Source organism: Kogia breviceps, chromosome 9, assembly GCF_026419965.1.
Source record: "Kogia breviceps isolate mKogBre1 chromosome 9, mKogBre1 haplotype 1, whole genome shotgun sequence".
NCBI classification, from domain to species: domain Eukaryota; kingdom Metazoa; phylum Chordata; class Mammalia; order Artiodactyla; family Physeteridae; genus Kogia; species Kogia breviceps.
Window position 1 is genome coordinate 76,884,629 of NC_081318.1, and position 27,552 is coordinate 76,912,180.

The following is a 27,552-nucleotide window of genomic DNA, read 5'->3' on the forward strand; positions in this document are numbered from 1 at the left end:
TGAATTTACCACAGTTGTGGAATAGGTATGTAGAAGTACATCTTCATGTACTGGAATTTTGCCCAAGAGGAATTCAGAGTTGTAAACAAATTAGTGTTTATCCATGAAGCTTTCACTGAGCATTACCTATAATACTAAAAATGGAAATAATCTAAATTCCAGCAATATGATAATGTTTACAAAAGTTATGCTGTACTAATTGGATGAAATGTTATGTAATCATTAAAAATGACAGCATATGGAAAACAATTTGGCAGCATTTCAAGCATTTTAAATGGTCCCATTCTCCAACCCAGTAATTCCACTTCTGGGAATTTATACTAAGGAAACAATGTGGTGTAAAGAAAGAAATTATGTACAAATATGTTAATTTTAGTGTTGTTTATGAGAGTCAAAAATACGAGAAAACAAAGTTTTCAACAGTGGGGTATGATTAAATAAAATGATGATATAACCATACAACATATTTTTAACTCTTTAACACTAGATATAGAAAGGATTTTTAATGGGGAAGTATTTTTGATATAATGATTATTAGAAAATGAGAAAGTAATGCTAAATGAGAAACAAAATATAGTAAATTATACAATAAAACCTAAAGTATATTTTTAAGAAAGTTATGCACTAGAAAAAGAGTGAAAAGAAACACACTGAAAAGTTCAGTTTATCACTTGGGGGTGGGAGGTTTCTGAGAAGTCTGAATTACTTCTTTTTTTTTTTTTTTTTTTTTTTCGGTACGCGGGCCTCTCACTGTTGTGGCCTCTCCCGTTGCGGAGCACAGGCTGCGGACGCGCAGGCTCAGCGGCCATGGCTCACGGGCCCAGCCGCTCTGCGGCATGTGGTATCTTCCCGGACCGGGGCATGAACCCGTGTAACCTGTCGGCAGGTGGACTCTCAACCACTGCGCCACCAGGGAAGCCCTGAATTACTTCATTTTTTTCATTTAGTTTACTCTATTTAATAAATATTCCTCATGTATACACATTGCTTTCAAAATCAGAATAACAACACAAAATATTTGTTTAAAAATAAATTTATTTGACCCAGTAGTTCTTTCACTGGGATTCTTTTCTAGAAAAATACAGAAAAGCTTTACCCAAAATATCTTCATTATAGTGTCACTTCTGCTCGCTAAAAGGTAAAACAATCCAAATGGTTACATTGAATGTATGGTCGATAGGAGGTAAGTCCTGTAGTATGAGTGATTTAGTAAATTATGGGAATTAATTACATCTGTCTACATGATAAACTATTAATTTAGTCATTTAGCATGTCGGTGAAGACTTTATACATAAAAATGCTTATGCAATAATGTTCATTCATAAAACTAAATGTTTAAAACAAAATGTTATCAACAGTAAGATCTCAGTTATGTAAAAACATGTATGCATCAAAAAGATAGTGAAAAGAAACACCTCAGAACATTAACAGTAGTTTTTTCTGAGTGATGAGTTTATAAATAATTTTAGTTTTCATCTTCAGATTTTTCTGTAGCTTTCAAAATTTTATAATAAATATAAATATGATTTTTAAAACAAAAATAAATCTTAAAATAAAAATTGTGGGTCTTCCCTGGTGGCACAGTGGTTAAGAATCTGCCTGCCATTGCAGGGGACACAGGTTCGAGCCCTGGTCCGGGAAGATCCCACATGCCATGGAGCAACTAAGCCTGTGCGCCACAACTACTGAGCCCGTGCTCTAGGGCCCGCGAGCCACAACTACTGAGCCCATGAGCCACAACTACTGAAGGCCACGCGCCTAGAGCCCGTGCTCCGCAACAAGAGAAGCCGCCCCAATGAGAAGCCCGCGCACTGTAATAAAGAGTAGCCCCCGTTCGCTGCAACTAGAGAAAAGCCTGCACCCAGCAATGAAGACCCAATGCAGCCAAAAATAAATAACCAAAATAAATAAATTTATAAAAAAAAATAGAAATTGTGTATAGAAGCATGGAAAATGTGGGATTCATTCTGAGGGATAAAGCAAAAGACAAAGGTACTGTAACAATGTATCACAAACTGGAGGGTTTAAAACAACAGAAATTTACCCTCTCACTTTCCAGAGACTAGAAATTTGAAAGGCAGGTATGGGCAGGGTCGTGTTCCTTCCGAAGCAAAGCGTCTGTAGGAAGACGCTTCCTTGCGTCTCCTAACTTCTAGTAGCTCCAGGCCCTCTGTGGCTTGTGGCAGCGTAGCCCCTCTCTGCCTCTGTCTTCATGTGAGCATCTTTTCCTTGTGTCTCTGCGTCTTTACACGGTGTTCTTCCTGTGTGTCTGTGTCTAAATCTCTCTCTTCTCATAAGGATACCAGTCATTGGATTAAGGCTCACCCTAAGGACCTCATCTTAACTTGATTATATCTGCCAAGACTCTATTTCCAAATAAGGTCCATTCATGTGTACTGGGGATTAGAATGTCAGTATATGTTTCTTGGGAGCGGATACAGTAAAACCTGCAGCAGCAGGCAATGTTCAAGCATGAGAACTATTTGTTTCCTCTTGCAAGGATGTTGGTCCCCTCCAAACCTCCATGCTTATCATCCATGTACTCCTCTTTTTCTTTGGCCTTCTCTGCCATTCCATTGCTCCGCACGCCAGCTGAACACTAGGAAATGATCTTAGAGAAACCTTTGTAAATCCCACCTTTCTTGGGGTAGAATTCCTCCACGTGGGAATATCCCTCTCCCTGTGACCCCCACCACAAGTTCTCAGTCTCTCTACGCTTACCTGCCTCTCACATTACTTACCCTGCAGTCAAGGGCCTGGTGTCCCACTGGGTCAGACTGTTTTGTGGCTGTTCTACTCTTAGCACTAGGAAGTGATAGCTGCTTATCTCTCTTTTCAACCACATGAACCTTTAGAGAGCAAAACAATTGGCATTTCTCTCTTACTCAGGTAGCTTCGTACATAACCATTTTTCGAACTAGCTTGACTTACGTATATTCAACATATCACCTTTCTATGAACTGCTGATAACATTTCGAAAATTGCCGCATCACCAGTACAGCACTGATATTAATCTCTTTCCCAGTTTCTCTCTTATGCCTGTTAAAGTAGCAGATGTTGACATTTTCTTTCGGAGGTACAAGTGTCCATGTTAAGCATTGCCATTAGTTAATAACCTTGCCTGATGGTGTGTGAGGGCTTCATCTCCTTTCCTCATTTCACGGTGGCCATTTCAGCCCATGGCATCCTGATTGTTTCTCTGCAGAAGACAGACCTCACGTCACCTTTTATGTGCATCTCTATTACCTCATACTGTTAACAGTTGTTAGCTATGTCTCTCATAGTCTACTGATTCCATAGTGAGGGTGGACCCAGTCTTCTCTTTCTGTCCCTAAAGTAGGTCATGGTTCGTGGCATTCAGTGAAAGCCAGTTCAGTGAGTGAATAAGTGAGTGAATACAGAACAGGGGTTAAATTAGGGAACAACAATACAACAAACTCTAAGAAAGAGCTCCAGACCCCGCATCTTCATTGAGTAATTTGAAGTTTCTATTTCCCATTGGTTACCTGAAGACTAGGATGTTTTCATCTTAGTATATTGAAATGGATAAAGACCGTCTGTTCTAGTTAAAAAAAAAAATCATGCCTCATTGAGAAAACTGTTGTTAATTTGACCATTAAATACCTTTGATGCAAAAATATGCATTACTTGAGTCTTCCTGGAGAATCATATGCAACGTTTTTATTGGTATCTAGGAGTCTACCTCTGCATGCAGTTTGCACCTGCAGTCTAAAATTGGGAATTCTTTTTTTGTGGTCTTCTATAAAAAGATTGTTGGAAATCATTACTGGAATTTTAACTGACGAAGATAACCTTTATCATTTCTAGGTTGGGAGGTGGCTGGAGATCATATCCAGAGTGGGGCTGGAGGTTCCGATAATGATTACCTGATCTTAAACTTGCATATCCCAGGATTTAAGTAAGGAAAACCAATTCTGATTCCCTTCTGTAGGAATTCTCATACCTGTTTCCCTACAGAAATAGATGAAGTAGGGCTGCCTTTATAAAATATATTAATATTGTGATGTACATAGCAAATAACAAGCTGCGTAGGATAATGTATTATATTTAAGAATATCTATAGAAACTATAACTGTTAATTGTATATTAGTTAGATGAAGCCAAAGATTTTAAAAATACTCTATCCAAATATTACAAAAACCATGACTCTTGGATGCTTAATTCAGAGATCTTAGTCTAAGTCATTTGCAGGAGAATCTTTTGGTTTATTTATTTGTTTTTCTCGCAGTTCTGTCTGTAAAGTAGCATGTTACAAATTATTTAATCCTTTTAGTCCCCCATGTTGAATTGCCCAGCAGGAGTCTTTTTTCTTGCTGTAGGCTGGGTGGCAGCATTTATACCAGGAGATCTGAGCATATTACCATGGTTGTGTAGACTCCGTGCAGCAGTAGACTGCACGGAGAGGAGAGAAGAGCTTTCAGCTTAATGAAAACACTGACTTAACTTTTTCCAGGTTGTATTCAGAACATGCTGTAAATATTGCAATTTTAATCTGTTAAATAGACCACCGACATCGATGACGGGAGCCATGGGTTCTGAACTGGGAAGAATAACATTTGTGTTTGAGACCCTCTGTTCAGCCGACTGTATTCTGTACTTCATGGTGGTAAGTGGAAGAGGGGCTCTCAGAAGTGGATTTCTATGCTTAGCATTCTCTTTCAAGTGTGACCCTATTTATACAAATTGCGATAAGAATCCCATTTTTCTTCCCATTTTTAGGGTCTTCCCAAAACATTAAAAGATATCTGAGGAACTCATTAACCATTGTTTGGTGAAGTCCACAGAGAAAGTGTTGATTCGTTCTGGAGAGAACTGAGTGATGGGGCCTGGGTGACAGACAGAAGCCAGGAAATATTAATCCCATAGAAAAGTCCTTCAAAACAAAAATGCTGCCAGCTGAGTGAAAATTGTCCCCTAGTAACTATTCAGCAATTCAAACCATCAGGAGGGAAAAGCATGTATTAGTAAGTGAGGGCACAAAACAGTGGAGGTAGAGAGCTTTGGGAAAAATAACACTCTTCCTTGTTTAGTAAATAAATGTAGACAAAGGATTTTACTATGTACATGTCATAATTTTGCCCATTTTTTCCTAGATGTCCTATAAATCTCAGCTAGTAGCTTGAGAAAAAGTAGTAACACAAAATTTACTTAAGACCCTAGGGAGGTATTAGAAGGTTGTTGGCTAAGACTTTAATGTTATAATTAAGTCGTGACTTCATAGACATGATTTGTTTTTGCTTTTTTCCAACAATCCTTTAGTAGCTAGTTAACAGTCCATTAACAGTTTCCTCCATGATATACAAGATATATGGAGATTTAAATATTTGTTCATGATTACTAATAGCTTAAGTGAAGGCAGACTATTTCGTTGTAAAAAAAAAAAAAAAGGACTCTGTGGTAGTCAAAGAAGATGAATAATCTTCAACACGTCTATCTATGACACCGCAAATAACCAAGAAGTCTTCAGTTCTCTTAGCTCTCCCTCCTTATTTCTTCCTTGTATTAGTTCCTCTTCATACTGAGTGCCATTACTGACAATTCAGACTTGCTTTATCTCTCAGCAAGTCTCTATCTATTCTTCTCATCCCCATCCTCTCATAAATCCTGTTGTCAAACTTATCTTTATAAACATAAAAACAATAGTAGAGGCAGCCACAACAAATCTACCCCCTCACCCTTAGTGGCTTTTTATTGCCTGTGGCAGTGGTTCTCAAAGTGTGGTTCCTGGACCAGCATCATCTGGGAACTTGTTAGAAATGCACATTTCTGAGCCCCTTCCTAGTCTTAATGAGACACTCTGGTGATCGGGCCCAGCATTCTGTGTTTTAGCAAGCCTTGAGGTTGGTTCTGATAGGCAGTAAAGTTTGAGAACCAATAGCCTATGAATACACTTAAAATTCCTTAGCATGGCATCTGTATGGCTTTTGTACTCTTTGCTCAGCCTCTGTTACCAAACTGCTGTTGCTACTGACCCCTCTTTAGACACCCTGAATTTGTTAGCGGAACACTGTACTTTTTCACTTCTCATGCCTTGGCACACTCTAAGCTAGAATGACTTTCTTCATTTTGCTCTTTTGTCTGGTGAACTCCCGTTCATACTTCGAGGGCAGCTCAAACCTCACCTTTTCTTATTCCTTTAAGTAAAGTTAACCACTCTCTCCAGTGTGCTCCTAAAACCCTTTGAGAAAACCCTACTTTAGTTATGTGAATGTATTCATATATTTGTCTCTCTCTGTTGATCTAGCATTCCTGAGGGTAGGGATCATAGATATTTATTTTGGTAAATCAGTCTTAAGAGTTTTTTGCTCATAGCTGGATCCATTAGTTTTCTTTACTCTGTGATTTGATTTCTGCACAGCAATTTTTGAGATATCATCACCTAAATAACACAACAAAATGCTTTCAAAATCATGTAGTGTTTTACAAAGGTAAGGTGGTATTATTTGTAGTAATGCAGTATGTTCCGTTTATTATGGGAATAAACATCCAGAAAGTGTTCAGCAAAGCACTGTCTGTATATTATGAGCTCCTTTTAGAAAGTGGCATGTGTGATTGTTTGGTTGTTTGGTAATGTGGGGAATTCTGTAACGTATGGCAGACATACTCTGTTGTTCCTGCTTGTGGTGTGAACTCAAGACGCATATCTTTATAGCATATCTGATTACTTTATAACATGCTTGTCGTCAGCGTTTATATCATAGAAAGAAAGAGACATGTCTTGAGCCATGCCACTGTATTATCAACATCTCGGATAACTAACAAAAACCTATCCAGATTCCTAAGTCATCTATTAGGGTTTCTGCAGGGAAGACTAATTAGAAAATTCAGAGTTAGTCTTGGTTTTTCATTTCAAATAAATTAGATGTGTATTACATTATTTGCTTTACTTATTGCATTTGCTTTCTGACCATGTTAATGACATAATGTTGGTGGAATGTCACACATTTATATAATATTCTAAATATTGAATTTAGCTAAGGAAATCAGAAATAAAATGTTACACAAATTAATCTTTTTGGAATTCAAGTATAAGCAAAAGAAGTTTACATGAACATAAAATAACATTCTAGTTAATCTGCACTGGAAATTGCAAGTATAATTCAGGGAGAATTTAAAATTCCTGTGTAAGAGCTGCCTATCAGAATCCTTCAAGGGAAAAGATAAAAGATGGAAAGAAAGCCTTGTCATTTTATGAGGATCCTAGAAGTTTACTGTCAGAAGTTGGAGGAATTATGTTTCCCTTTCTGCATATATTTCCTAAGCTGGAGTCATACACATACACACACACACCACCCCTCCCTCCAACAGAAAAATTCCTTAAACATAACTATGACTTGAGACCTCTTTCACGTTATATTGATGACGTGGTTAATACATTGTGATTACTAAGCTAGTAAGTGCTTGTGTAGACTTGAAGGGAAGTTTTTGAGTGCTTCAGGGTTACGTGCTCTGCAGATAAATACTCATGAACGCTGTAGGGTTTACTGTAAATACAAACATGATTGTAATGTATATACATGTATATTAATACTGAGTTGGTGCTTTTTTGTATGTATTTTTTTCTACTATATTTTAGGATATTAATAGAAAAAGTACCAACGTGGTCGAATCATGGGGTGGAACCAAAGAAAAACAAGCTTACACCCATGTCATCTTCAAGAATGCCACATTTACATTTACGTGGGCATTTCAGAGGACCAATCAGGGTCAAGATGTAAGTTCCAAGCACTTAAAAAAAAAAAAAAGCCACAACGATGATTCTCCCTGTGGAGATTTGTACAAAGTGATCACTCAAATCTCCTGGAGGAAAAGGCTTAGCTTTTTCCTGATGTAGAATCAATCAAAGGCTTAGCTTTTTACTGATGTAGAATCAATCATTTGGTTACAGAGTAGATTGGTATAAAAATGGTATTTTTTTTTGGTTTGTGTTTTGAGAGCAAGAATGCATGAAATGGAATAACACAATGTATCTTCGAATTGTTCTACACTTTGAACAAATATAGTTGGTTAAAGCTTAAGAGCAAGAAAATCTTACTTTGTAGTTATTTAAAAACTTACTTTTCAAGCTTTCTGAGACTTTGGGAAGGTGGTGACTTTCTTCTCCTTCGTCTGAATGATCTGACATTTGTCCAGGAGGCATTATCTGATGTTGGTTTATTACTTCATACAGTAATGATTGTCTCCTTTTATAGCTGGGTTAGTGTGTATGTACACACTGTTGGGTTAACACACAGAACTATTCTATTTTACTTTCCCTGGTAGACTAGACCGTAATCCTCCCCTAAGTATTTTCCATTATATGCTTCAATTACATGTTATTGTCGATCTCTATTGCTGTGACATTCCCAGGGTGAGAACAAGGTAAATCATGGTTTAAGACGCTGCCTTAACATTGTGGTGGCAAATGTAGAGCATTTTCTCTTTTCTCTTCAGGTTTTCACAGGGGAACCCATTCCCCAGGTTTCACTTGCCTCCAGTTGCTCTTTATGAGTGCTGAGATTCCCACCTTGTGGGGAGTGAACATGCTGTGGAAAGCTTCCTTGCCTCCCTTTTGTCTTTGCCCCAGACAGGAAGCATTAAGAAGCGGCTCTCTGCTGATACAGTGGTGCTCACTGCTTGATGAAAACTAGACATTAACTGACTCAGTGTCACAAGAAAGAAAAGTATAGTAAGACCCAGGTTTTTACTCTCTGTTATGCATCCAGTAGAAATCAGAGTATGTTGGTTAAGGAAAGTGCTAGAGAGGGAGGAAAAAGGCCCAAAGAAATGATGTGATTGCACCACTATCACACAGTTAGTGTTTGGGTGAGGACTTTTTAATCCCTGGTCCAAGTCTTTTCCACATTGCCACACTGCAAACAACCTATTGTATCATGACATTTAGGCTTATGTCTGAATAAACAGTGATGGGAGCTAAGGTTGCTCTTGTGTTAAATCATATTGGTTTTTCCAGACATCAAGTCTATACATACGCCTGAATTTGTACCCATTATGACATAATTTCATGGCAAAATTCCTGGAACTCCATTACTGTGGAAATAAGTTTCTAGTGTTAAGATTTAATATATTTTTTAAAAGTACCAAAAAGGAATACTATTAATCCACTGGCTGGGACACTTTGCTTAGTTATTTTGGTGATACGGACATAAAACAATCTGGTTGTACAACTAAGCGCCAAGGCAGAAGTCATTACTTTCTGCTCTCTTTTTAGAATAGACGGTTCATCAATGACATGGTGAAGATTTATTCTATCACTGCCACTAATGCAGTTGATGGGGTGGCGTCCTCATGCCGTGCCTGTGCCCTCGGTTCTGAACAGTTGGGCTCATCGTGTGTCCCCTGCCCCCCAGGCCACTACATTGAGAAAGAAACCAACCAGTGCAAGGAGTGTCCACCTGACACCTACCTGTCCATACATCAGGTCTATGGCAAGGAGGCTTGTATTCTATGTGGGCCTGGGAGTAGAAGCACCCAGGTAAGTGGGTCTGTATTTCATTTATCCCCAGGAAAGCATATTTTAATAGACAAACTCAAAGCTTCCTCTTAATGTTTCTCTAAGAACTATGAAGTTGCTATTTTTATTTATGAATCGCTTTTTCATTCCCTTTCTTATTTTACCTCACGTTACATCTGTTGAGCACTTAATATGTGCCATGCAAGTGCAAATTACTGGGGGCATAAAATATTAAGAAGAGCAACCAAATAAGAATGCTTTCCAAAAACATTAAAACTGATTTCTTGTGTATTCCATTAAGGTAGAGCAAGTAAGGTGCCTCACTATATGTAGGCTGTAGGCTTATGTGGAGAACAGCAAGAATATCTCATAACATTTTAAGGGTAAAGATGGATGCTATATTATGAGTGAAGGAAAAAATAGTTTAATGTCTGTTTAGACTGGCATAACAGGACATTTTGGCTATTTATTAAAATACCTTTCTGTAAGAAACTAATCTTAGAATAACTTTACTCTGTTAAAATATTCTAACACTTCTGAACTTTGCCTAGAGAAATCTAGAGTTTAGAAATTTTCTGTATTAGTGTGGTAAAATATACCATAACTTAGACAAAATTACTGAAATAGTTTTTAAACCTAGAACTTTCTGGAAACACAGTTTTTCATAGCAGCTAATGCTTTCTTTCTTTCCTGCCATATTGTTTTTGCTTTGTTTTGTTTTGTTTTATACATTTCTTCATCTTTAATCAAAGGACCACTCAGTTTGCTACAGTGACTGCTTTTTCTACTATGAAAAAGAAAATCAAAGTTTGCACTATGACTTCAGCAACCTCAGCAGTGTGGGCTCCTTAATGAATGGTCCCAGCTTTACCTCCAAAGGAACAAAATACTTCCATTTCTTCAATATCAGTTTATGTGGGCATGAGGTGAGTTCTGGCTGGCAGGGTGAAATGGAGCTATGTTTCAGCTCTGACTGAGTTATTTTCTGTGTTGATGGACCAATAAAATCTCTATGGAAACGAACAACCAAATGTCAGAAACTGAGCTGTGACAGCTTAAATCCTCTGTTGCTTCCTAGCACGTTGGCAGTTTTCTCCACCAGGGGCAACCTTGTCTGGTTCTCAGTCCATCAAAGCACTTATCCAGTCAGCTGAACCCCCAAAACTTGGAGCTATGGAGCAAGGGCTTTGAGGATCTTTCATTTTTGTAAAAATGGGTCAGGCTTGTCAATTCCACCTATTTTTTAGGCAGGAAGTTAAGGTTTGAGAAAGTTTGACTGTTGCTTATATGGTCAAGTTTGTGTTTCAAAAAGAAAGGACTTTCCAGAGGAAGTTTGTCCAAAAATAAAAAGGACATAAGCAGGGCACAAGTGCCAGTTGATGCGGTAGCCTCTGCTAATAAATGATGGGATTTAATTTTCTTGAAGGGAAGAAGCAGAACGTGAATGGATACTGGTAATAGGAGAGTTACAGGACTGCGTGTCCAATATTTTTGTGGGCATAGAACGTCGGGGTTGAGGTGTATGTGTGTGTATTCCCCGTTAGCAAAGGTGAAAATATACTAAGGCCTTTCCTCCGTTTCTCTTTCCGTTTTAACTCCTATGTCTCTAATGGTCTCTGTTATGAAATGCTGTGCCAAAGGTTATGCAAGGGAAATAAAAAGACATCTCATGGCTATAGAAGTTCTCAAACGAAAAGATCTATACATTTTACATGGTATGACATTTGTCCTGTCCTGATTTTACATGGGGTGATCCAGCACACTCACCCGGTTGATCAGTCACACGGTTCACTCAATTAAAAAAAAATAAATGCCTGTTGGGTTAAATGCTGTGTAAAGCAGTGAATAAGATTGATCCCTCTGTATATCACACCTCTCAGTCTCATTCCTGTGTTACCACTGTCTTTGCTTTCCTCTTCTCTCTTCTTCCTTCTCCCCCTTTTTTCCCTCTTTATTCGCATTCCTTTCCTTTTACTGTTGTTTTCCTCTTCTTTTCCTCAGTAGTGTCTCTCTGCTCTTTTTCCTTGTTCTTCTCTTATGACGTCAAGAGTTTAATTTAAGCTTAGTAACAATATGTTGCACCTGTAATGTGCTGAGCAGGCTTGGTGGAGGCAGAACATTATATAGGTTAGGATTGCTCGCTGCCTTAAGGAAGAGAAGTCTTTGTTCTTTTCTTTGTGTCCATCTGTGCACACTCTACGTCTGAGACCAATAAAACAGTGTTTCTGTTTTTCATTATATATTTCTTCATAGAAATTGTAGAGTAAGGTATAGTCCTTTGCAGTGGGACTGTAGTATATTTAGACATACCATATTAAAAAAAAATCAGAGTCACACCATTTTATAAGTTATATCTTCTCACTACCCTCCAAATGATTAAAAAAGTAATCTCCTGTATACCCTTCAACGTACTGTGTACTTGAGCAGATCCACATCATTGAGTCTAAGAGTAGGTGAATAAAGACCCTTGTAGTGACCAACTGTTCAGTTGTTGTCCTAGGCTTTTATGTTTTCTTTTTCAGGCTTGACATTACTTTTCTGCCACACACACGCCTATACAGGAGAAGGAAGAGCAAGTCCTTTTTCTTGGCATTAAAACCTTCACCAGCAGTTTTCTGGTTTCTTTATGCGCATTTTTGTCCTAAGAATTGAAGATTTCACAGATGACTTATATTTCCTTAAGTCAAATGGCTTTCATCCAGCACAAATGATGCTTGTAGTTGGGGGGAGCAGTGCAGCCTTGAATTACTGTATTCATTATAACTTCAGTGACTCTCAACCCTGGTTGAGCATTGGAATTGTCTCAAGAGCTTTTAAAAAGTACTGGTGCCTGGGCTCACACCCGATCAATTAAACCAGAATTGTGGTGAGGAGAGAGCCAATGCTCTGCTAGAATCACTAGGTAGCTGAGATCCAGTTTAGAGACTGACCTTCAGTGAAACCTCTTTATGACTTTATTTTCCTAGGGGAAGAAGTTGGCTCTCTGCACCAACAATATAACAGACTTCACAGTAAAGGAAATGGTGGCAGGGTCAGATGATTATACGAATTTGGTAGGAGCATTTGTATGTCAGTCAACTATTATTCCTTCTGAAAGTAAGGGCTTCCGAGCAGCCTTATCATCACAGTCCATCATTCTAGCAGATACATTTTTAGGTAAGTTTAATTTGGTTCATATATGCATGCATGCATTTGTTCTAAAATTATGGTACTGATAACTTGTCATGGCATTGGTGCTTACCATTGATGATTAAAACCTACAGGTAATCCTAAACCATCACTTTATAACATGGTTAAAAAGCCCCTGCAAGTGAGATCTTTCGATCATTCTCAGGGAATACAGGAAGCTTCTGAATTTATGTGTTAACTTGTGTGATATGTTGTTTTCTGAGAGTCTGTGCCTTTCATCGGATTCTCTAGGAGTTTATGAAGCACAAAATAATAATAAACTCCCCAAACTGTGAACAAAAGAAGAGTAAACAAACACAGTATAAACCTAAGTAAATCATAATATCTGCCACCAGTTTTCATCATCTCTTCTCATACCAGAAGTAATCTGGTGACAAACAGCAAGAGTGAATGTGCTGAGTTTTATTCCCAATCTGTCCCTCCTGTCTTTCAGGTCTAGAAAGTTTAGGGAAGCTTTAAGAATAATTCAGGTCCCTAATTAGTAATTCCTAAAGATCAAGTTCATTAAAATATCTGGGGTAGGGATTAGGGATCTAACAAGGCATATGATAATCTAACAATGTAACAAACTTCTTAGATGGTTCTAATCTGCAGCCAGATTTGAGAACCATCTTGAGAGAGTCCAGGGGAATTTAGCTATAATTTTCAGCACCGAGGACAGGTACTGAGTTTGTGCTCAGCATCAGAACTCTGTTAGAACAAACGTTGCTGTTATTGCTTGCGTTTTGGCTCTGCTATCATTTTGCCTGGGGTGGATGGGTGGGGTATGCCTCACTCCTAGATGAAACAAATTTTGGAGTTTTTTTTCTGGAAATTATTAGGGCACAAAAAATTTTGTTTTGTCAGTTGTGTCTATAATGAATGTGAATGAATGAAAAGCTGCATTAGTAAAAGTAGCCCAGCTCATTTGACACAACTCACAAGAGGCTGAGAATGATAATAGTAGATTGTTGAAAAGTTAGAACTCGAAGGGACGGTGGAGATCATCTAAATTATTGCATGCATTTTACAAATTCAAGACATAAGAATCAGGGAAGTAAAGTGACTTAAGTAAAATTGCAAAACTAGGGAGTAGAATCCTTTATTTTCTATTCTGGAAACTTTGTAAAGTTTATTGTTCCTACCAAGAATGCATTGATTTAAGAGGATATTTCTGGTAAAATGACAGCATCAAAGTAAAGCCATTTTCTATTTAGATATACAGAGACTAAATAAGCCTAATTTTCCCATATTGCTTAATAGTTTCTTTTTTATTCTCGTCTAGGAGTGACTGTTGAAACCACATTGCAAAATATTAATATAAAAGAAGATATGTTCCCAGTTTCACCAAGCCAAATACCAGATGTGCATTTCTTTTATAAGTGAGTGAACATGCTGCTTCCGTTGACTGTTTTCTTAATCATAAGGACATCACTTCAGCGTGCCTAGCATGGTAGCTTATACCTGATAGATAGTAATTGGTTCGTAAGTGAAAGACTTAGTAAAAAATAGGAAATGGGGAATATGTAGAAAGCATTATGTCATTTTTCTCATATATATAATCTTCTAAATAAGGCAATAAAGAGACTCTACTTCATTGTCTGGGCAGTAATTGTAATTCACATATCAAAACATTAGCCTAAGTCGCTATGACCTCTAATCTCTTAAAAAATTCTTTTGATTCTAATTTGGATTATAATTACAATAGCTTTAAATCCTTTGATGATAGCATATGACTTTACCTGGGGAGCAGACAGCTTTTCATAGGCAGTGAAAGTAAATGAACTCAATATGTGTTACAATTCTAAATTAGCAAACTTTGATACATTTTTTCATTTATTCATAGAGCATAGGAGCAATTACACACAGGATATTTTTGTCTTTGAAATGTGTGTCATATATGTTTGTGAAATAGCATTTCTCTTCCAATAGGTCTTCTACAACTACAACCTCTTGTGTTAAAGGCCGATCAACTGCTGTGAAAATGAGGTGTAATCCCACTAAACCGGGAGCTGGAACCATTTCAGTACCCAGGTAGTCTTATTTCTATATGATTCTTCCATATTTGTGTTTATTAGGAAGAAAAACTCTCCAGAATCTTACTATTTTAAAACACGTTCTCTATGGATATAAAGCAGAAAGGGAACAAAGAATCTGTAGATTTTTGTTGTACAGACGTGCTGGGTGCCTGTTAAGAGGTATAGGCCCTTGCCAATCTCAGCAATTCCCCGTCTCCTCAATGACATATTCTCATCTGGTTTGCCTGAGTGTCTAATTGTCATGAAAATTATTTAAGTAATATATAACTATATTATTTGTATCCTTGGATTGAGTCTTACTATCTAGCCTCTACTTTCTTGAGAGCAGGATTAGGAACTTCCCTGGATTACAGTTCTTCACCAGCAATGGACCATCTGGATCTAGAATCTAGATTTTAGATTAAGCAGTCTAACCTGTGCGCCATAGTTTCTTTCTCTATAAGGGGATGAGGGTCAGGTTAGATGCATTTCCAACTCTTCAATTTTCTGATCACTGGTGGCGAAACCACCAAGGTAGAGTCTGACCTATACAATACGTAACACAGTTCATTTAACTGATTGGCACTGAGGCAACAGCTGTCCACAGTCTAGATCTGATTAATACAGCCACTTTGGGTGGGAATAGTAGGAGAAAAGAAGCAATTTCATGGACTCAAAACTAAACTTAAAGACTGTTTTCATGGCATGAGTGAAGCTTAAATGTCTTCTGATTTTTATTTTTTATAGTTATTCATAGTTAGTATGTAGATTATTTCTGATCTTTCTAGGGTTAAGGTACCTTTGGATTATAATTTGATTTGCACATTTTTCTCCATCAAGCTAGCAAAAATTTATCTTAAAAAAAATGATTGACTTAATTTTGTTTTTGATAGTTTCACCATAACCTTTTGTGAGATTTTAAGCTATCCTGCGTATGTTACATCAGGATTGGAAATCAGTGGTCTAAGCATTGCTCCAGTTACTTGGGTATCTTAAAAGTAATTACAGTGATAACATAGTATTTTGGGCTCATTTCTGTGCATAAAGGCATAGTAGCGTTCACCTCTTAGCAACGCTGTTGCTCTGGTTCTCGTAGATGTATGTATGTATTTTTCTCCTCATCTTTTCAAGGTGAGAGAAGAATGTGATGAGCACAGTACATAATAAAAGGTAATGGACATCAGTGAAAGAAACAGAGGGAGCCTGGGGCTCAAGGGCATCATGTGGTGGAGGATCTCTGTGCCAGTGTTCACGCTGGAGTTGAGGCAGCAAGCAGGCTTTCTTTATGAGAAGGTGTATCCAGAGATTCTTTCACTATGCTCTGATATCCCACTACATGACTTCGAGTTCAGAGCTTTGTTTTATTTACTATAGCACTTCTGAGGTCCTTTCTCGGACCTGGCAACTCACTTCTCTGGAGTCCACCTGGATGACTTCTGAAGCCTCCTCCAGGAGCCTCTATGACTTAAGCAGATAATGTTACTGAAGACTAACTCTGTCCTTTAGAAAATGTATCACTCTAACTCTCCCAAGGTGGATTCTGATGTTTTAACGTAATAAGAAAGTAATAGTCTCATGATGTTAAATGATGGCATCTAGAAACTCATTTTTTTCCTTGTGAAGACAGGAAAAGTTAAGTTCCTCCTTTGACCTCAGGCAGTTTTTTCTACTTGACAGTCTTTGCAAGGGTTTCCCAAGATCGTATGCAGCAGAATACCTTGGGGTGTCTATTTTTTTTTAATTTTAAAATTTATTCTTATTTATTTATTTATTTAAAGCAATCAATCATTTATTACTTTAGCTCACACTTTTAAAAAAATTCAAACAGAAAGTCACAAAAATTATAATCAACCTCATCAGTTCACTCAGTCCCAAGTAATTAATTTTTTTTTTCATCTTGATCTTTTGTTAGCACTTTTATGAATTCATCAGTTTTCCATTAGAGTTCTGAAAATGCTTATTCATTCAGTTCAGCAGTATAGTCAGTTACCAGAAACATGTACTTGTCAGAGTCTTTTCCATGAATTCCTTGAAGATGAAGCCCTTTTATAGGAACATTTTTGCAAAAGCATCAGAGTGGGGTGTCTATTTTAAAACTGATTTCTAGGCCTTCCCTGAAACATAAAGAATTTCCGAGTGCTTGGAACAGGAATATTTGTAAAAACACAAGACAATTCTGATACGTATTAAAATTTGAGAACCATTGGTCTTAACCCCCATTTTGGAGATTTGACTTTGTTTTCTGACATAGATTCTCACATGTTGTTTTGCATTTTAGTTTTCTGAAAAGCTAAATTAAAAGGTCGTGGTCTACAGGGTGGATGCCTTCACCCATATTTTGATGAAGCTCTGTTTATAATTATGATGCACACTGAAGTCTGAGGACCACGGCTCTAGGGAATGCTTTCAACCCCACAACCCAAATGTGCTGGCCTTTCGTTCTTTCTTTTCTTTTTTTTTAAAACATCTTTATCGGAGTATAATTGCTTTACAATGGTGTGTTAGTTTCTGCTTTATAACAAAGTGCATCAGCTATACATACACTTATATCCCCATATCTCCTCCCTCTTGTGTCTCCCTGCCACCCTCCCTATCCCACCCCTCTAGATGGTCACAAAGCACTGAACTGATCTCCCTGTGCTATGCGGCTGCTTCCCACTAGCTATCTATTGTACATTTGGTAGTGTATATATGTCCATGCCACTCTCTCACTTTTTTCATTCTTTCTTGAATCGATTTCCGTCAGGGCACAAGGGGGAGCTCTGGGATCAGAATCAGAACGTGAGAAACAGCAGCTTGTCCGGAAATAATTAGAATTTTTTTTTTTTTCTTTAAGCTGTAGGGCTGAATAAAGATTTCCTACTAACAGTAAAGAAATGTTAGCAGAGCCAAATTTACTTAGGTTACTTTTGAAGAGGACTTAATTTGCATTTTTCCTTTTTGAGCTTTAAGTTCTCCAGGAAGGAAAGAAGGGTGCTAACCAGGCAGTTGCCTTGCAGAAGTCTCATATGCTGACCAGGAAGTCACTATAGGGAGTCCTTGGCAGTTCGGAAGGGATGCCATCCCCTGGAATTCTTTTTGGCCAAGAATCTTGGCAAACCAGGCAGAGGCGACTTTGGCAGTAGTATTGTTGGCCGGGGCTCTGTGTCTTGGTGACTAGGGAAAATATCAATGAGAATGTCTTCACAGAAAGTGAAAGGGACAGGAGAAAAGGGGAACTGTGTGTTCTCCGTGCATCTCACATGCAATGCAGAAGGAGCGGCAGATATTCTGGGCCGCCTCCTAAACAGCAGTTGGAAACACCAGCCTGTCTGTTTGGTCTGGCAAATGCAGTTGGTTTCTAATTCCACAAAGTGTCTGGAGGGTGTGAGACATTTTCAATTAAACTTAACAGCGTGATGTCTGTGGCAGATGAAATCAGAGTCGGAGTGGACTTTTGAGATTCTCTACTGCAGTTTGTACTTTGGCCAAAGAATAAATTGCGAACACAATCGACCACTGATATCCGTACATAGATGCCTCTCCAGCTTCTGCCTAAAAGGCTTTCCAAACCCCTAATCATGATCCTACATGGTTAGAGGAATCCAAGATTCTCCTTTCATTAGGAGAAATTTAGACCTAAGCACGTGTTCAAAGTGCTCTTTCACAAACATGAGAAATTGCTGTTAGTTTTAACAGCAAAGTTTTAAAAAGGTTTGAAAAAGTTTTTAAAAAGCCTTATTCGAAAACAGGTAGAGGGAACCGTGTTTACTCTGGTAATGGAGATGTCATAGCACATTAGAGATCCTTCAATCAAACCCATTTACTTGATGCAGTAGGAAACACTGAGGACCCAGGTCGCATAGCTATAGAGTGGCACAGTCAGGATGGAATGGTTTCTTGACTGTGTCTGTTGTTCTTTTCATGCCATTGTGCTTTCATCTTGTCATTTCCCCATATTTCTTATGGGCAGAGATTTGCAAAGAAGCACACTAAACAGAGGCAAATAGCACACTTATCTGGGGGGACAGCTCAACTGATCTGCCAATTATTGGTGCCTTTTTTTTTTTTTTTTTTTTTTGCGGTGCACGGGCCTCTCGCTGTTGTGGCCTCTCCCATTGTGGAGCGCAGGCTCCGGACACGCAGGCTCAGAGGCCATGGCTCACGGGCCCAGCCTCTCTGCGGCATGTGAGATCCTCCCGGACCGGGGCACGAACCCGTGTCCCCTGCATCGGCAGGCGAACTCTCAACCACTGCGCCACCAGGGAAGCACTGGTGCCTTCTTTTTAATGACTCATCTTTCCTCAAACAGGGTCATCTTTATTAATGTTCTGAGTTAGAGGAAAATCCTCCTCCTCTCTTTCTTACAACTTAGGACCATAGTTAATTGCTTGGGTAGTTGATAAATAAATCCAAAATCGTTTTGTGAAAATCTCCTTCAAAATCCAAATTCATTTTCATTATAAGTGTAGCTTCTGAGGAGATTGTCTCTCACAAAAGGGGTGCTTCACACTTCTGTCCTGATAGTGTTCAGAGGTCGAGCACACCAGAGGTTTCTTCACAGGCTCTGATTTAGAGTCTCTCTATCAAAGTCACTGGATCTATTGGATGCTAGTGTTTTTGTTGGTATTTGGGGAAGGACTGTTAAAACCAAAACAGTTGTCTATTCATTTTAAGTTATTAAAAGCCAGAGGATAATTATTGGTAAAATGAGTTCTTTGTTTACTTCTTTTCTCTGCACCATTTATGGACAAATTACATATTTTTCAAATTCACATAAGTTAAATTAAAAAGGCAATAGAACTCAAAAGATTAAAGCCAAACATGTTCTTAGAACATTAAAAAGTAAGGAGGCATATGAAAGTACTGTGATCATAAGTGAAAACAACTAAAACCTGTTATGACCAAGAAATGGAAGGAGGAGGAGATCAAGTTGGAGGAGTAGGGGGACGTGAACTCACCTCCCTCTACGGACATATCAAAAGTACATCTACATATGGGGCAGTTCTTGCCGAAAACAAACTGGAGACTGGGAGGAGGAGTCATCTATGACCAGGACTGTAAAGAAAGATCCACATGGAGTCGAGTAGGAAGGGAAGAGAAGCGATCAGGTCGGGACCTGCACCCCTAGGAGGGGACACAGAAGAGGAGGGAGACATCACAGGCTTGGAGATCCTCCCTGAGGAGTGAGCTGTTTGAGCCGCATAGTGAACACCCCAGCCCTGGGGCCTGACACAGCCAAGGAAACCATCAGCAAAATGGAAAGGTAGCCTGCTAACTGGGAGAAAAAATTTGCAAGGGATACGCCTGATAAGGGGTTAATCCCCCCAGTATATGAACAGCTCATATAACTCAATATAAAAAAAAAAAAAAACAATTTAAAAGTTGACAGAAGACCTGTATAGACATTTTTTTTCCCAAAGAAGTCATACAGATGGCCAACAGGCACGGGGAAAACGCTCAACATGGCTAACTATTTGAGAAAAGCAAATCAAAACTACAATGAGATACCACCTCACACTGGTCAGAGTGGCCATCATTAAAAAAATCACGAATAAATGTTGGCAAGAATGGAGAAAAGGAAACCCTAGTATGATGTTGGTGGGAATGTAAATGGTTGCAGCCACTGTGGAGAACACTTATGGAGGTTCTTCAAAAAACTAAGAATAGAACTACCGTATGATCCAGCAGTTCCACTCCTGGATATAATATCCGAAGAAAATAAAAATACTAATTCAAAAAGATACCTACACCCTAATGTTTTATGGCAGTATTCTTTACAGTAGCCAAGTATGCTAACCAACCTAAATATCCATCAACAAATGAATGGATAAAGAATTTTCATTTTGAAAATATTTAAAAATGGACTGTGATCATTGCACATATTGTGAATATATTAAAATCCATTGAACTGTACACTTTTGTATCGTGAATTGTATGCTATTTGAACTATATCTCAGTACAGCTGTTTTTTTTAAAAAAGGGTCTAGATAGTGTCAGTAAATATAGTTTGTCCATGTCTTCATCAGATGCTGGCTTTTGCGAGTTAACCAAGGGTAGAACCTTTAGAAAGGGAGATTTTTGCAGGAGGCTGGTAAAATTTTATAGATCTAAGACTTCTAGGTCAAAATATCTTGTGTTCAGACTCTGTCATAAGTGATTTATGCTCTTCAGCCTTAGGGCAAACAGAATTAGAGCAAGATGCAATGGTGTTTTATGGACCCTACACCAGAAGGGTTTCTGCCAATGACAAGGCATCCTTGGCAGAGAAAGCCTGAGCTTCCTGAGATTCCAAAGCCAAAAGGAGTCACCAAGAGGTCAGAGAGCATTCCCTGTGCCAGAGGATGCCAGACTGTACAAACTCTGTCTCGTTTCTTTGAACATGTACTCATTGGTTTCTGTGGTGATCACATAGAGCAAAAGTTATATAGAAGCACAATTAGCGACACCTGTAAAAAGCTGGTTGGGAGGAAAAGATGGTGGTGACACAGGTCAGCAAGGCGAAAGGTATTTCACATATCTGGCAATGAAAGGTTTATCAATCTTACTACTTTTTTTCTTTTATCTTTTTTTTCTATTTTCATTTATATATGTAAGCACTGCTGCAATTATTGCTGCTTCATACATTCTTGTTATTCAGGGAAGACCTGATTCAAACTGTGACAATAAGGTTTATAACAAAGAATCGAATTTGGATGTTCCACATTTTAAATGATTCATTGAGTTAAAAGAATTGATTCTAAACTAAACTGCTTTTAACCTAAGAGTTTCTTTTAAAAAGTGAAGTCTGCCAAGGAAAGGCACTGAATCACTGTAGTATTTTGACATCTAATGGCAGCTGTATAAATTATATCAACATCTTGATTTTTGTTTGTTTGTTTGTTTCTTTGGCTCTACCAGTTCTTTAGAAAGTGATGTGCATTGTTAAGTCTTTTATATTTTGCAGTGCTTTAAACTTTATCAAATTGTTCTGTCATTTTATCCTTTATAACCACCCTGTGAATGCAGTATAGCAGGCATTCTGCTTTTGAAAAATTATAAAAGTGATATGATGGGGAGGGAGGTTGAGTCACTTATGGAAAATCACAGAATCATTTGAAAGTCTAGTTAGAATCGTAACCCAAGTCTTCTCTGTAGAGCTTTTTGCCAGTTTGATTAATTTTCACCTTTTTTTCATTTGTTGAGTTCTTTTTTCTCAAACTTTAGCATACTTACTCTTTCATCTTCCCAATATAAACAGTTTTTTCTCCTTTTAAAGTTTTTCTGTGTTGGAACAATATAATAGAATATAATTCAGGGAGGAAAGACTTGATCAGGAAAGCCTATGGTAATTTTTGCTAAATGATCAGAAAAGTGTAATTATTTTGAAAGTTCCAAAGCATTGTTATGCAAATAATGTGTTCTTGAAGAATTTTTCTAATTGATTACACAATTTTTTTCAAAAGAGCAATTTTGAGTTGCTTTTACTGATCTGGAAGGTAGAGGGTAGGAATAATTTTTTAAGTGGCATGGTTTTCATCTATTGTACTTTCCTTTAAAAAAAAATCTCTCTTTGCGTCTTAGTCTGAATATATTTATTATTCTCTTTTTACAAATAGAGAAATTAAGGCAGATAAGAGGGTCAAGTCATTTTTCCAAAGAGTCGCTCTTCACCATTGTTCTTAGTTTTGACAATCTGGGTCTCTGTTTCTGAAGTATGTCGTACAGAACATTGCTGTTGTTTACCTCCCACCCATGTCCACTTAGTCTGCAGTACACGGACACTTCAGAAAGGTAGACATGTAAAAATGCATCAATTTTCAGACATGTAAATTTGTTTCAATGTTCATATTAGGGTACCTTAGAATATATTTAGTTAACTGATAGTATGAAATTTTACCTTTCTGGTAGACTAAAAGTAAAGGTTTCGGTAGTGTATCAATCAGAAAGGCATTTGAAATTAAAACTTAAAAACGGATGTTTTTTGGATTCTCTCTATTATTGTGTGTCTATCATTTTGCTATTGTTTCAGGACACCTCTACTCTGCACCAGCTGAGGTCTGAAGGAGGTTTTCAGGGCAATGCCCTGTATTTACACATCTTGACTTAGGGGAAGTGTAGTAGGCAAACTAAGGGAACAGTATTCCCCTGGTTTTAATAAATTCATGAACAAAATAGTCATTCCCATTAGAATCTTTCCAAATAGTTTCTTGCTTCAATCAGTCAGGATTCACCAAGAAACTTTCTGGCAGCTTTTTTTTTTTTTGGTCATTTTCTGTACCTGTTTCTTTATAGAGATATAATTCACAGACCATTAAAATTCACTCATTTAAGGTGTACTGTTCTCTGGTTATTGTATATTCAGATATGTGCAACCATCACCATAGCCAATTCTAGAACTTTTTCATAACTTCACAAAGAAATCCCATACCCTTTAGCTATTACCTCTCTAAATCTTAGCCCCTTTCCTGATCCTGAGCAACCACTAACCTACTTTCAAATGTTGAAATCGAGTTCCCTGTTATGGACTTTCATCTGAATAACATCATACAATATGTGGAATTTTTGGTTGGCTTCAGTCACTAAGCATGATATTTTTGAAGTTCATCCAAGTTGGGGCATGTATCAGTACTGCATTCCTTTTCATGGCTGAGTAATATTTCATTGTATGGATATACCACATTTTGTTCATCCATTCATCTGCTGGTGGACATTTGGGTTGTTTCCACCTTTTGGATATTATGAATAATGCTGTTATGAACATTCATATACAAGTTTTTTTGTATGGACATAGTATTTTCATTTCTCTTGGATATTCACCTAGGAGTGGAATTGCTGGATCGTATGGTAATTGTGTTTAATTGTGTGTAGAACTGCCAGATTCTTCCAATGCTGCACCATTGTATATTCCCATCAGCAGTGTGTGAAGTTTCCAATTTCCCCACATTCTCACAACACTTGTTAATATCTGTTGTTTTGATTCTAACCATCTTGGTAGGTGCAAAGTAGTATTTTGTTGTTGTTTTTATCTCCTTTAGATTATTTTTCATGTGTTTCCTCAGCACCCATGCATTGCTTCCCAGTATGTATGCAGCATGCATTCAAATGTTGATTGGACTCAACTGAATGTGTTACAAAAGCTGTTGGTTTTGTTGTTTTTCATGTTTTATTTCAGCAAGTGTCCAGCAGGTACCTGTGATGGATGTACATTCTATTTCCTGTGGGAGAGTGCTGAAGCTTGCCCTCTGTGCACAGAGCATGACTTCCATGAGATTGAGGGTGCCTGTAAGAGGGGATTTCAGGTAAGGGGCAAACCTGTCTAAGCAGAACTGTGTCATGGAAAATATAATTGTTTAGTCCAGCATTGCTTACACCATAGAAACTGAGATTCAGTAGCATGGTTGAAGCTTATAGTTAACTTAATGAAATATTAATATGTATTTAAAATCAAGTTTGATACCTAGACTCCCATATGTTGAGGTAGCTGAAGATGTGTACTGGAATTGGGGAAAATGAATTATAGCAAGGTAGCTGTAGACTATGGATATTTACCCAGAGTATAAGGAAATGATATAATTAAACCCAAATATGGTTTATATAATGTAGTTATAGGTATAATTAAGATGAGGATGATGTAACTGACTCTCCACAAGAAGCATACATAAAGAGTGAATCTCACATGCACCCTCCCACATATATGTAAATCAAGATCCTACTGTATATTTTCTCTGCAGTCCTTCGTTTGCTTACTTGTTTTTTAAAGTAAAGTTGGGATTCTGTTCTCTGTATTTTTTTTGTTTCCATTATGCCTTTAATACACTTCCCTTGTCATTAAATTTTTTAAAAAAAACATGACTTTTAGTTATTGACAAATGTGCTATTATATATGCAATTTGGGATTTAATACTTCCCCTGTTGGACATTTAAGAAAAAATTGAAAACCATCTTTTTGTAAGTAACTGTGTAATGAACATCTTTGTTAGACATTTGATTATTTCCTTACAGTTTATTACTGGAAGGGGATTAACTGGATTCGAGGAGATGGACATTTTTAAGGTTCTTGATACGTGTTACTAAATTGCTTTGGTTGCATCACTTTGCTTTTCTACTAATAGTGTTTGAGAGTACCCACTTCCCTGCACCAGCTTTGACTAGTACCATATAAAAACCCAAGCTTTACCTCTTTGAAGATGATTTACCACTTCACTCTCTCCAAATTCCATTGAAATGACATTGAAGAAGCACAGATGAGAGAATAAATCAGTACCAGTGGTGGGGACCCTACTGGAGAATGGGCATCAGAGGATCAGAGATTCCAATGGGATTTCTGAGATCTAGAAGGTAGATGGGATAGGGCTGACTTTCGGGTCAGCATAGAATATGCGCGGGTGCTCACTGGGTAAGGGTATTGAAGAGGGGAGCTGTTCTTTCCAGGCAAGTCTTAAGGAGCTGGTAGTTGGCAGGTTGGAGGGTTGAAGAGGGAGAAAAAATCTGAATGTCCCCACCCAAAGCCATACATTCAGCATATTTGGAAGCAGTAGTGTCCACCTTTAAGAAAAAAAAAAAAACATTGAGAACTATTCTCTACATTGGTATTTTTCATACTTGAATGACTGTGAACCTGTAGTAAGAAAGACATTGTACATGAAGGCTAGTACACAAACACAAACTCAGAGACATAGAGATATGCCTAAAAATAACATTGTTTTATGGAACAATACTTATTTTCATATTTTATGATACAGTATAGGCATAACAATTTAAAATGTTTTTATTAATACTCTAATACAAAACAAAGAAGTCTCCAAATAGACAAACTAATCAGAAAATTAGGAAATGTTTAATTCAGTTAAATGTGCTTACCTGTAGATAGCTCATTCTGGCTCAGAGCACACAGATACAATGCTGCTCGCACATCGAGGGTACAGTTGAGCCAGTTTCTTTTCAACAGTTTTAAGTGGGTCAAGGATAAAAATTCCAGCCTCACAAAAAAAATGGTTTCCTTTTAATCCTGCTAATAATAATGATACATTTTTTATGCTTTACAGTGGAAATTAATCTTTATCTTTTCTCTAAAATTATGCTAAACTTACTATCTTAATAATCCTTTTTTTAAGAGTAAATCAAAAATAAAAGGTGCATTCCCTTCTTTGGCCACCAAGTTTAACTCAGGAGTTTTGGAAAGCTAAATGACCTTCTATCCAAACATTCTTTAATACTTCTCTTCTGGAAGGTAGTGATTAGAAGTTTAAGACAGTGGGGTGGCAACAGTTTCTCTAGTTTTATCTCATTCAAACTGTCTTCATTGAAAAACCTCAGCTGAACATCTTATAAGAATGTTAAGAACAGATAGTTGCGAGGTGATGCTTTTTAAATGTCTGTTTTTGCCTTAAAAATAATACCTTCTGGAACACTTCGTTGTGTTAGACATGTTGAGGTATGTAATTCCCCTCATACCCCACCCATAGTTCCAAATCTACTTTGAGAAATACCAAAATCAGTTAAATATGCCCTTCTGGTATACTTAGATGTCAATTTTGAAAATATTTGCCAAATGAGATCGAGCTTCAACTAGTACAATATGAAATGTCCTTCCTTAGGGTATTCCATTGCAAGAACGAAAAAATGGGTTTGATGCAGTAAGTGAGTATGTTCACCTCCAATCTCTGAATAATATATTTCAAAAAGTCTGCTCTTTGGTGCGCTTTCAACACGAATGACAACTTTCACTGCATTTTCCATTATGTCGGTGAACAAGGGTGGATTTCTTTGGATGCCAAAGCCTCAAGATAGAAAAAAACAATGATTGCAAAATATTGCGAAGAGTATCTTTTAATTGCTTTAATAATTCTGCGTTTCCATCCTATTGCCTGCTTCATGCTTTACAGTTTTTCACTTTATATTGACTGAGAGTCTGCTTTTCCAATTCTGTAAAGACATATAATCCAGAAGCACATGAAGTTAAATTTACACACTACAAGTCCTCCGCATACAGCTGATATAAACTAAAAGAGCTACATGACTTGTGATAAAAGCTCTTATCAAATTGGATCGCAAAAATCTATACCAGGTTCTAAGTATGTACTAAGCATTACTTCTAAATGTTATACAGTAGTAGGGATTTGAAGAGATACTATGTCATCACTGAGAGGAAAGTTTTAAAACTTAGCAACAAATTGATCTCACCCTGTTCACAAAATATCCCTACATGCTGGAAGAATAAGTTTTTCAGCTGCAGTGTCAGCCATTTTCTTGTTTGCCAAAGACATGCCCTAATGAAGGGATAAAGCTTCCTAATTAATAGAACGACTAAGAAATTCGTAGAATGGCTAAGTTATAGAATGACTAAGAAATTCTGCCAACAGCTTGATTTATTTTTTCTTTAACAATTTGAGGAACTTACGGAAAAGTTAAAAATTCTGGGTTTATAAGTATGTATCTTTTTAATTATGAAGTTTTAATGGGTTGTTTAGAAGACTGTCCTTGGGCATTACAGCCTGCCATTTGCATTGGGTGTGGCGTATGTGATACAACCATATAAACTCTTTCATAGTCCATTTTTCTTGTTCGAATGCCCTTCAGATGGAGAGGCAGCAGTTCAACTTGCTCATGCCTCCTCATTCCTCGTCTTTCTTATAAAAATCATGTGAGCCATTTTAAAAGTAATTTGTTCACACTAAGTTTCATGAAAATGTTACACTAAAATTCTTTTCAATTACTAATGTCCTTTCTAAAAAGTTCTTATCCAAAGCTTGGTTGAAAGTTTTCCCCAGAGTAAATGGGTATCTCCTGCACATCGTTCACTTCAGGACCAGCTGTAAAAGTGTGTGCATGTGTGTGACATTAAACATTATGGTGTTAGGCTTCTGTTAGGGTGTTGATAAATGACTGTCATTCACCAGAAAATTTAGGGAGGCACAATGAGCAAAAAAT

General features: G+C 37.5%; 1 protein-coding gene across 4 annotated transcripts in view; it reads left to right on the forward strand.

The window, feature by feature from the left end:
- ELAPOR2 (endosome-lysosome associated apoptosis and autophagy regulator family member 2) overlaps positions 1 to 27,552 on the forward strand; it is a 266,046-nt gene that overhangs the window by 223,570 nt on the left and 14,924 nt on the right. For 3 of the 4 annotated variants that reach the window (XM_067042702.1, XM_059073559.2, XM_067042703.1), the window contains exons 11-19: positions 3,829 to 3,919; positions 4,525 to 4,627; positions 7,598 to 7,735; positions 9,233 to 9,496; positions 10,228 to 10,401; positions 12,442 to 12,631; positions 13,929 to 14,025; positions 14,576 to 14,677; positions 23,795 to 23,921. In XM_067042702.1, the coding sequence (XP_066898803.1) occupies positions 3,829 to 3,919; positions 4,525 to 4,627; positions 7,598 to 7,735; positions 9,233 to 9,496; positions 10,228 to 10,401; positions 12,442 to 12,631; positions 13,929 to 14,025; positions 14,576 to 14,677; positions 23,795 to 23,921 (1,286 nt within the window). The remainder of the gene's footprint in view (positions 1 to 3,828; positions 3,920 to 4,524; positions 4,628 to 7,597; positions 7,736 to 9,232; positions 9,497 to 10,227; positions 10,402 to 12,441; positions 12,632 to 13,928; positions 14,026 to 14,575; positions 14,678 to 23,794; positions 23,922 to 27,552) is intronic. The other variant, XM_067042701.1, reaches the window with a different exon arrangement.